The following is an 11817-nucleotide window of genomic DNA, read 5'->3' as shown; positions in this document are numbered from 1 at the left end:
GCCCTTAAATTAGTAGGTTGTGGAAGCAGGGGATGGTATCAACTTTGTTGGTACAGTTTAGGGAGTTAAAGTGCAAGTGAAGAGCAGACAGAGGGCATGACTCAGGGGTCACAGAATAAGTTACACTCACATGAAACACTCTGTGGACAGTGCCAGAAGGTCAAAGGTCACATAACTGTGGAACAGCAACCCGGGGTGGGTACAGAGCTTTTAGGATGTATTTAGGCTTTGCATTATACAGTAGGATCAAACATTTTGCATGGCAAGCTATATTAAATAAGCCTGCAGTGTGTTTCGGAGAGTGGAATGGAAATGAAATCAAACAACAGAAAACTTACGGTTTTTAAAAGTCTGAGTTAAAGAACAAAAATAAGAAAAAAGGTTAGTCACAAAGCACTGGTTAATATTCAGCAGTGATATACTTTTGTTCAACTGCTCACATGAAAGCATAAGTAGAATGCAACAAAACTAGTTTGACAAAAACAAAACAAAACGAAGCAGAAATTATATAGCTCTTTCAATAGATCCACACACTGCAGTGTTGCTAATTTACTGCAAATATATTTTCCAAAGATTTAGACATATCTGTTAAGCACACAAAACCACATTCTGTAGATAATACATAACTAGAGGCAATCTTAAATCTTAAATAATGGTCCACATTCTCTAACTCTGCCTTAAAAGAAGTGCTAATTCATTGGTACGCTGTGAATGCAGTCCAAGCACTGAGTCAGCCAAGCAAACAGAAAACTCAATAGAAAAAAAAACAAAAAAAACCTTTGCTTAAGAGAAACTTTAACTGTGGATTTATCTGTGTTATCTATTATTTAACTCCAGACACACCACACACTTTTAGAGTATGAGCTGAGCTCTACCATTAAAACTAGACACCTGCTGTGAGCATCAGCAGGCAGCAATGCGGTCTTTATCAAACACCAAACCAGGGTTATTTTACACATACGTAAATGTATGAATTAGCCTTGACCATTCATTTGTAACAACCAGAAATACAATCCAAGGCCATTCTGAAGAGGATATGAGCATATGCTTAGAGCTTGTAGTAAGAGTGTCTGCATGAATATAGATGGCATTCGACTACAGATGAATGCACTTTAATCAATGGCCAGCAGAGAGCAGTCTTCCCTCACTTGCAAAGCCCCTCACTAGGTTGTGACAATGTGAGGTTGTGCACAGTGTATATGCATTGCTATGTATATTGTGCTAATATGCATGCTTCCTGTTAGTGTTGTAGCAGTGTTGAGGTCAGTAGTGCCGTCATCGTCATCACACTAGGGACACTAGGGCCTCATAAGGCCAACGCACCGAGGGAGGTGGGGATCCTCTTCCTATCAGTGGCACGTTCTCATATCGAGGGCTCCCTCCAAACAGCATGGACTGATTCCTATCACAGAGAGGGAAAGAAAGATAGTGAGAGATTTAACACACATATACTAATATACTGTCATCATCTACTGATCTTACATGTATTCAGGAGGCGGCATGACATTAGAAGCAGATTGTGGAGGTGGATGAAGGCTGGCCTGGCTGCCGAGGCTGCTGGTATAGCTACAGAAACTGTGGATGTTGGACCTTCTGGGGTTGTAGGATATCCGTCGCGCCTGGGGGTTGAACGGGTCCTCTTCATCTATGTCATCATACTCTTTATCCCTGGATGAAAGTTGTACATCCGCACACACACACATGCAGACAAATCCGGAAAGAGAGAGAGTGCATCCGTTAACACTTTGCAGGAGAGCTTTGCGGGTAGTATATTATGGGATAAGGGGGTTGCTTGGTGCTGACCTGCTGCCCATTATTGTCCATACTCGGAAAATCGCACACAACATGGCAGAGAGTGCGCAGGCAGCCAGCAGAGAAAACAAAGAGAGGTAGAGGAGCCCTTCCACCCCATCATAGCACACACCCATTAGGGCATCCAGGTAGTCCTACAGACAGACACACAGAGATACACAGTATAGTAAAATCAATTATTGTCAGTGTCCAGTAAAAAATATTACCTTTCACAAACAACAGTCTTGCTTTCAGATAGAATGCAATGTATTATGTGTTCATCTCCTGGTTCTGCAATATTATGACAATGTCACTCAATTTCACCATACACTGAAGTTAAAAAGTGATGACTGGAGTTTATGGACAATAAGCAGCTGGAGCATGCTGACTCAATTTTTATTTGTTTTACGTCACTTCTGGAAACAATTAATTGAGTTACAGACATTTCCTGGACGCTTTCCTAATGCTAATCGCAACCAACAGATGGCTAAACCGGACCTAACAAGCCTTAACATTACCCCGACAAAGAAATCAGTTATTTTAGCTTATGGTGAACCCAATTTATTAATTCAAGATTGAATTTTTTAAAGTCTAAAACTCTGTAAAAGATGAAACTCTGACGATGTGAAACCTGAAAAAAGTAAAGTTATACTTTAAAGGCAGAAAAACTGGGGGTGGTGAATAAAGCCTGTCTAGCAGATATGGAGTGCACTGACAGTTGAAATGGTGTATATACACATACATCATACATGGCAGTATACTGAGAATCAGTGCAGTTGGTCTTTTAAGTGGCTTTGGGGTACAAGTGCCATGAATGCTACAAAGCAGAACTATTAAAGTGTGTCCTAGTTGGAATCTGACCTTACCTTATGTATCCCGCGGCAGTCGAGCAAAGCTGTTAGCTGGTGTAGACTGAACTCAGTGGAGTTCAACAGTCGCTGGATCCCCAAAAGGTCTCTCTGTATAACAAGGTATAAAAGGGGAGAGAATGATACACACCTTTCCACAGTCTGGTGTAATAGTCTGTCAGCCTGCCACTTACCTCAGCAGTGGGAAACAGGGGCACCGAGAATTGCATCAAACCCTGGATCTGGATTTGCATGGTGGTCAGAGAACGCTGGCAGATTGTCAAAGACTGTGAAAACATAATCACCCAACCAGCAACACACGCAGAGACATCCACCACAAACAATGAGAGGATCATATTAAGGGAAGCTTTGTTTAAGAGCAGCGTGTCAACAAGTAATTTGGTGTTAAGTAAGGCTATAATGCGCTTAACAGGGGACACATTTCTTTCCAGACAGATTATCCTTTGCCACCAACCATCTCGCCCATCAATCACTGTCTCTCCTCCCAATATCACTACCCAATCTCAAGCACAAACAAAACAGGAATATTTTTATCAACTAGGCCATCAGAGAGAAGATTATCCGTACCTACTTAACAAGCATCATTTTAATCCCTAAATGGATACTGTGACAATAACTAAGCATGTGGGTTTTAATAATAATTGGTCATGGATTTAGACTCCATGAATTTGCTCAATACATACCACACGCATACAGTACTGCTCATAAAAAGGGACACTATAAACATAAGAGGTAGTTGGATCAAATTAGCATAGTTTCTCCTTTAAATTATGCCATGCAAATGCTGAACTGTGTGTGGTGGGAAACCGGAGCGTTCCTCAAGAAAGAAAACCTTCTCATCTGTAAGTGGGCATCAAATGCACAATATGTCCCCCAGAGCTTCACACTGGGTTCAGTGATAGATTAGGTGATCATGGAAGTTGTTGAACTATACCCTTCTGTTCATGAATTTGTTTATAAGTCAGCACAACACATCATCATCATCCGGTGCATCTGGTCATGTAAAAAGACCTTCACGGTTGTACTACCACACCAAGTCGAATGGCTCTCGCAAAAAATTCTCTCAAAGCCTTTACAGATCCAACACCATGTTTGTAATAGACAATAAGATGTAAGAAATGAAGAAATACAATGAAAGACGACTGGAGTTTTGTGCTTTTTTTATAAGGTTATATGTCAATGTTTGCTGACCTTGAAATTAAGTCGTTTCCAAATTGCAGCCCTGGATTAAATTCCAGTTTTGTGATGCTCACTCTGTTCAGTTTTTGTTAAGGTTATGTACATTTATATAGTCATTTTTAAAGCAATTTTTTAAATTTGCTTTAAATTTAAAAAAAGCACCTGAAACTCAAGCATTAGGATTCAATAATTGGGCTCTTTGGAACATGTTAGGACTTCAAATGTTTCTTTGAAAAGTCATATACACAACAAGTGATGGGCAGATGTCTTAGAACACCAAAATAAATCAGCATAACATTAGCTGCCTATGTACAGAGGCTGCCTTTATGCATGATATAAAATTGAATAAATAAACAGAAATGTTGCTAGTGAGAGTACCCCAAGGCAGAGATTATGCACAGGGTAAAAGATACGGCTAATTTTTGGAGACCCACATATGCAAAAAGGAATATTCTTTGATCAAAGTTTCAAATCAAATCACTTTAAGTAATTAAATTAGTGTTGGGGGATCATTTTTTAGAACACCCGATTAGGACCCGATAATGATCTAGCTGCCTGGCATCTAACAAGGAAAAACTCATTTTAAAATAGCAATACATTTTCTAGTGTGTGAGTTCTCAGTAAACAACTACTTGTGTAAGCAGACATTTGAGACTTTGGTCGTACCTGTTGGAAGGGGTTTGGTAGATTCGGACTGCAGAACAAATAATAGTGTGCAACATCTGGAGGGTGAGAGAAAAAGGGAAAGAGCAAAAGAGAGGGAGGGAGATTAGCCTTGTATTTTAACATTTACTGACAGAGAGCTGGTATCTGTGCATTTGGTATTTGTAGCGATAAATTACCTGCACTGAGGAAATCCTTGGTTTGGTTAACAATAAACTTGTCTGGAGACACACAGAAGTCACTGGTGCCCTGTAGGAAAACAACAACACCCTGTAATCTTGAAAGCATGCAAGACTGAAATGTATTCAAGCCATGAACTAGATCCAATTTCTTGTGCAGCAACTGAGTAAAACTGATTTTACACTGGGCAGTTATTGACAAACGCTCAGCAACACAAACTATTCGTTTTACAACATTTTTATCACCCTTCAACTCCGGTGCGAGCGAGCCCATGAAATGAAATGCCCGCACCTCCACATGCATATACACACACACATTAATACACATGCACACTGAAAAATGTATGGTATGTAGCATCAGATCTCAGGCTTTATTGACCGTGTACAAAATGTCTTGCTTTGCTGACCATGGATGAAATCTACAAAATATTTTCATACTCCTTAATTCATCTGTGGAGAGTTGCTAATGTGCATGCGTAAACAATTAGGGGTCAAAGTCACACATTCAGTGTGCATTTAGTCTTCAACAGAACATAAAAAGACAGCAATAAAAAACACAAACAATAAAAATGACTTAAACGTAATAATTTCTCACATGCATGCATAATTCACATCTGGGGAAAATAACAGGCTAAGTTCAAAGGGATCAAGAAATCTGCTGTGTTGCAGAATCAGAATCAAACCCTCATGCTATTTATTCCTAATATAGTCTTGTGTCCACTGCTTTTCATGTCATTCATATCTCTCAACAAAATGTCATTGTAAAGCATGGCTCAAAGGACTTAACGGTGAGAAAACAAAGCAATGAACAAAATAATAATAACAATAATAATAATAATAAATCATGCCCTACAGGATGCAACAAAATAAAACACACAGGATTACATGAAGCAAGCACATGACACAAAATAGGTGTGCCTAACCTTCATTTCCACTTTCTATTGTAAGACTGACACTATTCCCACCTTACTTTCAGATTATAAACACATCCCTAAACTGAACTGCAATCATATGACATTTGTTTCCAGCAAAAAAACTGTATAGCAACATGTCGGTGCTGTTGCTGGATGTTACCCTTCATCTCTACCTCATTATACTAGCAGGGACATTTTGTTTATGCCGCGTCTCATCAAAAATGTATAAATTTATGAGCATTTTCTAGGACAACACCATCATCTACCTTCCTTTCAAGATGCACCATGTTTTTTGCACAACACAGTTTGGAGTAATGATGTACAGGGGCAACAAGTTCACTTGCTTGTTTTGCTTTCTACCCTACATTCAAATTCCATTACCTAAGCTTGTGTTCTTTGACAACCCACTTTTGTGTGGAGGACTGGGTTGAATTTAAAGAGGTGAAATACAGGTTTAGCAAGGCGGTGGAAGAGGCTAAATGACTGTACTATGAGAACACAGGAACACATCCCCCCTCACTCGAGCTATCTTCTCCAGCTCCCCCACTCCAGTGGGGAGCTGGGCTGCTGCTTAGCCGGCCACCCCAAAGCCCCAGCATTGTGCTGACCAACTTTAACACCTCAATTAAGACATGCCACATGCAAGCCTGCTTTAAATCCTCCACCATCATCCCTGTGTCCAAAAAAACAAGGTTCACAGAAAATTAAGACTACAGAGCTGTCACCCTGACCTCTGTTGTCATGATGTCCTTTGAGCACCTTGTGCTGTCCCACCTCAGAGCCATCACAGACCCACTCCTGGACCCACTGCAGTTTGCCTACAAGGCCAACAGGTCTGTAGACAATGCAATCAACATGGCCCTCCACTACACCCTCTCACACCTGACCACCAGCACTGGTTCTACTCAAGGCTGCGTCCACAGCCGCACCTCCAGTCATCAGTCTGTCAAGCTCCTGAAGTTCGCAGATGACACCACCCTCATTGGGCTCTTCGACGGTGCACTTCTACACTGCCATCATTGAATCCATCCTCATGTCCTCCATCACCATCTGGCAAGCTGCTGCAACTGCCAAGGACAAGGACAAACTGCAGCGCATCATCACGTATCATCCGCTGTGCTGAAAAGGTGATTGGCTGCAATCTGCCGTCCTTCCAGGACCTGTAGCAAAGATCATGGCAGACTTCTCCCACCTCAGACATAAACTTTTTGAAATTCTCCTCGCTAAGGTCTGTCAAGACCAAAACCTCACTCCACAAAAACAGTTTCTTCCCATCTGCAAGGCCTGGGACCCCCACTGACACAGACTCTACACTTCCCATGGACATTACATGTTATATTAACGTAAAACCCCGTAATCTTATATTTGCACACCTGTGACCTTTGATCTAACATGGCATGTTACATTGTATTACATAAAATTGTATTACTATTATTAACTGCAAACTGCATATACTGTTAACTCCTGGTCAATATTTTGTGCATTTCATCCATCTCATTCTCTTCTATTTAAGATTTAAACTGGTAGCAGCTCTTCTCACTTAGAATATATTTTACATATTTTCTTTTTATTTTCTTTTTATTTTTTTTAAATATTATTAAGGATTACTCCATTTTGATATATATTTTTGACTGTTATACGCCACAACAACACCAAGGCAAATTCCTTGTATGTGCAAACCTACTTGGAAATAAACCTGATTCTGATTCTATTAATAACTAGGTAGGTATAGTTATTGAGGAAATTAAACAGTCTTACAATGACAGGGAGATGCATGGTAGCAGCAAGGTCAGAGGTTTTAATGCAGGGTCATGTTCTACAGTAATGAGCTGAGCTAAACCACAGGAACAGTCCAAGATATTGGTAATCTGGCTTTACAACTACAGAGAAGCTCAGTTTTCATCGACAACCGCAGCAGATGTCTGCATTTCACACCCTTGTACTTAATTTCAGGTTAAAGTCAGCTGCCACCCCCCTCTTCTACAGTCTCTCTCTCTCAACTGCCTCACAGCTGTCCAGATGTCAAATCCTGTGGGATAATCCACAGAATGATACCAGGTCTCTCTGCAAGAGACAGGGAGACAGTGGACAAGAGGAATGGAGGAGGGCTGGAAGCAAGGGGTTACTCTTTGTACCCCAGACAGTGTCCCTAATACAAGCTCTATTAAACACACTGAGCCCAGATGTGTTGAACACATGGTGTACAGTCAGGAAGATAGAGCAACTTGTCAGAAACAAGAGGAATGAAAGAGATATAAGGCTAAGCACAATAAAAGGGATTTTGAGGAAATGAGGGATAGCAATTAAAGAGCTAGAAAGAGCTTTGTTTACAACAGTGGAGCAAAGGGTTGATCAACCTAAAAAGACTGGGGACTTGTAATCAACTTTACTGCATGACTGACCATGTGAAAGCAACTAAACAAACAGATACAGACAGACTTTGACCAGGAACGATGCCCTAGAACACATGCTTATTGACAGCAAAACCCCTGGGAAGTAATTGCATGTGGTGGGAAGCTAAATACCACCACTGTCTACCAAGATGTCTATTGGTTCAACTCTGTGAAAAAGAAGCAACTGGTTCCAAGAGGAGTGGTTCCATTTTTCGGGGGTTTGATCAAAAACAAATAAATAAGAAGGAAGATTTTAAAGAGAGATTTTTTTTTTTAAAAAAAGACTGTTTTCTCACCACAGCTGTAGCAGTGCCTGCTCCCAGTGAGGCCCAGCTCAGGATCAGAGACAGCACTACAAAAGCGATGATCCTGGAGGAAAACACCAAAGAGGAGAGACAGACAGAGAGAGGGGATGACAGGGAGATACAGGCAAAGACACAATGCAGGTGAATCAGTTTGTCTTTGTAGCAGTCATCGTCAGCTCTTTTTTTTATTCAGTTAATTTGATTTATTCTTTTCAGCTTTTGCATGGGAACTATTTTCCATCTGCCTGAAGAAAGAGGTCCAACTCTTACTTTGTACTGGTGCATCATAGATTAGACGATATAGCTGAAATTCAATTTATTATTGAGTGATATGAAAAAAATAACTCATGACTCCTTGATGAATTCACTTGTTAGCTCTAGACTTATAAAAGAATCAATTCTATTCAGAAATAAGTTTGGTTGGAGCAAAATAATTGTTCAGTAGAGGTCTCACAAGGCCACAACTGAAGATAATACTATTTGAAGTCTGGGGACTTTCCATCTCTTTCTTTAGTAATTTCTGCAGGATTTAAGTAGCAACATTCTGATTATCTGCACTTTCTGTCAATCATGGCATGACGTCAGGAGGGCTTTCAAGTGTGTAAACACCAAGAAAACAGCAGGACCAGACAGTATCAGTGGGCGGGTCCTCAAACTATGTGCTGACCAACTAGTGGTGTTCACAATGATATTCAACCTGTCCCTGGCTCAGTCTATCATATCCACAAGTCCACCATCATTCCTGTGCCCAAGAAAACAAGAACAGCCTGCATGAATGACCCAGTGGCACTCATCTCTGCAGGCTTTGTGCTTTGTATGGTTGAACGGTTGGTAAAGGATTACATGCTCCTCACTAACCAGCACACTGGACTCACTACAATTTGCCATAACACACATCCTCCACACCACCCTATCTCACATGGAGAGATAGGGTGGTGTGGAGATATTGTGTGAGATATTGACTACAGTTCAGTGTTTAACACCATAGTTCCCTCCAGGGTCATCACAAAGCTCAAGGACCTGGAATTAAACACCTCACTGTGTATGTGGATCCTTGACTTCCTTCTAGGTGGTAAGGGTAGGCAGACACACCTCTTCTACCCTCATCCTTAACACTGGAGCACCCCAGGGTTGTGTTTTGAGCACCCTGCTGTACTCCCTGTACACATATGATTGTGTAGTCACTTTGGACTCCAACACTATCATCAAGTTTGCTGATGTTACACCTGTGGTGGGCCTGATCACATGTAACATGTAAGTAACTATGCCCCCCTTAATATCAACAGGTCCTTGGAGGAGTGAGTGGATAGTTTCAAGTACCTTGGTGATGACATCACCAAGGGCCTGACCTGGGCGCCGCATACTGACTCAGTGGTGAGAAAGGCAAGGCAGAGACTGTTTCACCTAAGACAAGTGTCCCCTTAAATACTGAGGAATTTCTATTCCTGGACCATTGAGAGCATCCTGATGGGGAAAATCACTTCCTGGTACAGAAACAGCACCAAACAGGACTGCAATGCCCTGCAAGGAGTGGTTTGTTTGGCTGAACATACAATAGGCAGTGCTCTACCCTGCCTAAAAGATATTTAGACCAGGTGCTGCAAGAATAAGGCTAGGAGAATCATTAAGGATCTCAACCAGCCAGATAATGGCCTTTTCTTCCTACTGCAGTTGGGAAGAAGGTACCGGATACAACAGGCCAGCACTGACAGGCTCAGGAAGAGTTTTTACCCTCAGGCCACTAGGATCCTAAATGAGATCACTGCCTAAGACTTCTTGTTTTATTTGCCCCTTTTGTCCAAAAAGAGATAATAGTTCAACAGGGCCTTAACAATGTGGAGGTGGTTCATGAAAAAAACATTTAAAAAAAACCCCAACACTATACGCTACACTTTCTCAGTGACCACCGGCAGCAGCTAGAGGAAGTACTGTCAGTTAGAGGGAGATAAACCGAGTATAAAGAGAAAGAATTGCCCCCTGATGGATGTATAAAGGCTGCAAAGGGTTTCGATTCTCAACTCACTCCTCGGACCTTCTTGAAAGCACCAATAATCCCAAGAGCACCTAATAATTAGTTAAAAGAGCAGGCTCAACTTGCTCAGGCGATCAATAGACATTAGTGAGGCCTATCAGAGAGGGATGTGAAGACTGATCCTGGGCATCATCTCCCAACACTGACACGTAGGCTGCACTAAATTGGGCAAATGGGATGGGAAGTCTGGACTGCTTTGCTTGTCAAACATCAGTGTTGGTTTAAATTACTGGTTGCAATTTACTAATTCAAATGTTCCTCCTCTTCCTATTTCTTTTGTTGCTCTTAGAATCTAAACCTCCTTCTCCTATTTAGTGAGGAAACTGTAGTGGTTTTGATCTAGACTGAGCATGTATGAATTCAGCAAACTGGTCAGTTGGTGTGAATGAGAGTAAATCTAAGCCTATACAAGGTTACTTTAACTTATATGTGGATGAAATAAAAGGTCACTGAAAAGTGAAAAGTCACTGAAGAACAGGACAGTGTCATTGTCAGTGCTATTTGATGATGTAATGCTATCGTTTGTTATGTTAATGGAGAGACTCTATGGTGCCAGAGAGGCTCACTGGTCTCCTGTCTGTCTGTGGTCTGTGATCCAGGCAGTGTCCAATGTGGACAGGTGCAGATAGACTGCAATAATTGCCCCAGAAAAAAAGATGAGAAGAAAATACACTCTCATGGTACTTACATGATAATCAGCCATCGAGACTGCTTGGCCATTCCCAAGCACATGGCCAAGCAGATGACCAGATCCAGAATCAGCAATAGCAGATAGGTCAGCCATCTACGACACAGGAAAACAAAACATCAGCACAACAAGCCTCATCACTCACTTTCACTTACTGACAGCACACTTCTTGATGCATATGTACAAGCCTCAGGAAGTGCGGGCAAAACATATGTTTGAAACTGAATGTGTGAGATCAGTGTACGCCGTATATCAGCATTCTTGTCTGCTAGTTAGAGCCCATCTGTTTCAGGTCATTTCTACCCTGTTGGCTTAATAATTCAACACCACAGATCCATTGACATTAATTTTTCAAGCTTTGAAAATGTCCTTGGTCTACACTCAGCCTGGACTTCAAGTGTGTGTGTGTGTGTGTGTGTGTGTGTGTGTGTGTGTCCTCTAACCAACTAAACACGCAGGAATGCTTATGACTCATTCTTAACTCCACAAGCCCCAGTAGCATTGTAAATCTTATAGCACTGACCAAAAATATTGATCCTCAGGATGTCACACAGACAGGCAAATTCAGAAAATACTGTATATTGACACAGACTTGCTTTGGCGTAGCTACACTATTGTAGTAAATCTGTACACTAGGGTTACTTACTCATGCTATGCGAAAGCATCTACTGGTATCCTAATAGACTTTGAAAATGTACTGCAGCCTGGCCATTCCTCTGCACAAAGAAGAAAGCATATGGATGGAGAAAACCACTGAGAGGCTAGACTTTGCTTTATCTACATAAGCAGAACTGCAGGAGTGTT

General features: G+C 41.3%; 1 protein-coding gene across 2 annotated transcripts in view; it reads right to left on the bottom strand.

Moving 5' to 3' along the window:
- ttyh2l (tweety homolog 2, like) overlaps positions 1 to 11817 on the bottom strand; it is a 32750-nt gene that overhangs the window by 1924 nt on the left and 19009 nt on the right. The window contains exons 5-13 of one of the 2 annotated variants that reach the window (XR_010924256.1): positions 11014 to 11109; positions 8285 to 8357; positions 4682 to 4751; positions 4506 to 4561; positions 2834 to 2926; positions 2658 to 2750; positions 1804 to 1946; positions 1483 to 1668; positions 131 to 1402 (exon numbers count right to left, since the gene is read on the bottom strand). Coding sequence is in view for 1 of the 2 variants with exons in the window: in XM_067570708.1 (XP_067426809.1) it covers positions 1324 to 1402; positions 1483 to 1668; positions 1804 to 1946; positions 2658 to 2750; positions 2834 to 2926; positions 4506 to 4561; positions 4682 to 4751; positions 8285 to 8357; positions 11014 to 11109 (889 nt within the window). In the remaining variant the exon portion in view is untranslated. The remainder of the gene's footprint in view (positions 1 to 130; positions 1403 to 1482; positions 1669 to 1803; positions 1947 to 2657; positions 2751 to 2833; positions 2927 to 4505; positions 4562 to 4681; positions 4752 to 8284; positions 8358 to 11013; positions 11110 to 11817) is intronic. The other variant, XM_067570708.1, reaches the window with a different exon arrangement.

This window comes from Thunnus thynnus, chromosome 17 (assembly GCF_963924715.1).
Source record: "Thunnus thynnus chromosome 17, fThuThy2.1, whole genome shotgun sequence".
Taxonomy (NCBI): domain Eukaryota; kingdom Metazoa; phylum Chordata; class Actinopteri; order Scombriformes; family Scombridae; genus Thunnus; species Thunnus thynnus.
The sequence above is the reverse complement of the archived record's forward strand: the minus strand, read 5'-3'. Positions and strand labels throughout refer to the sequence as shown.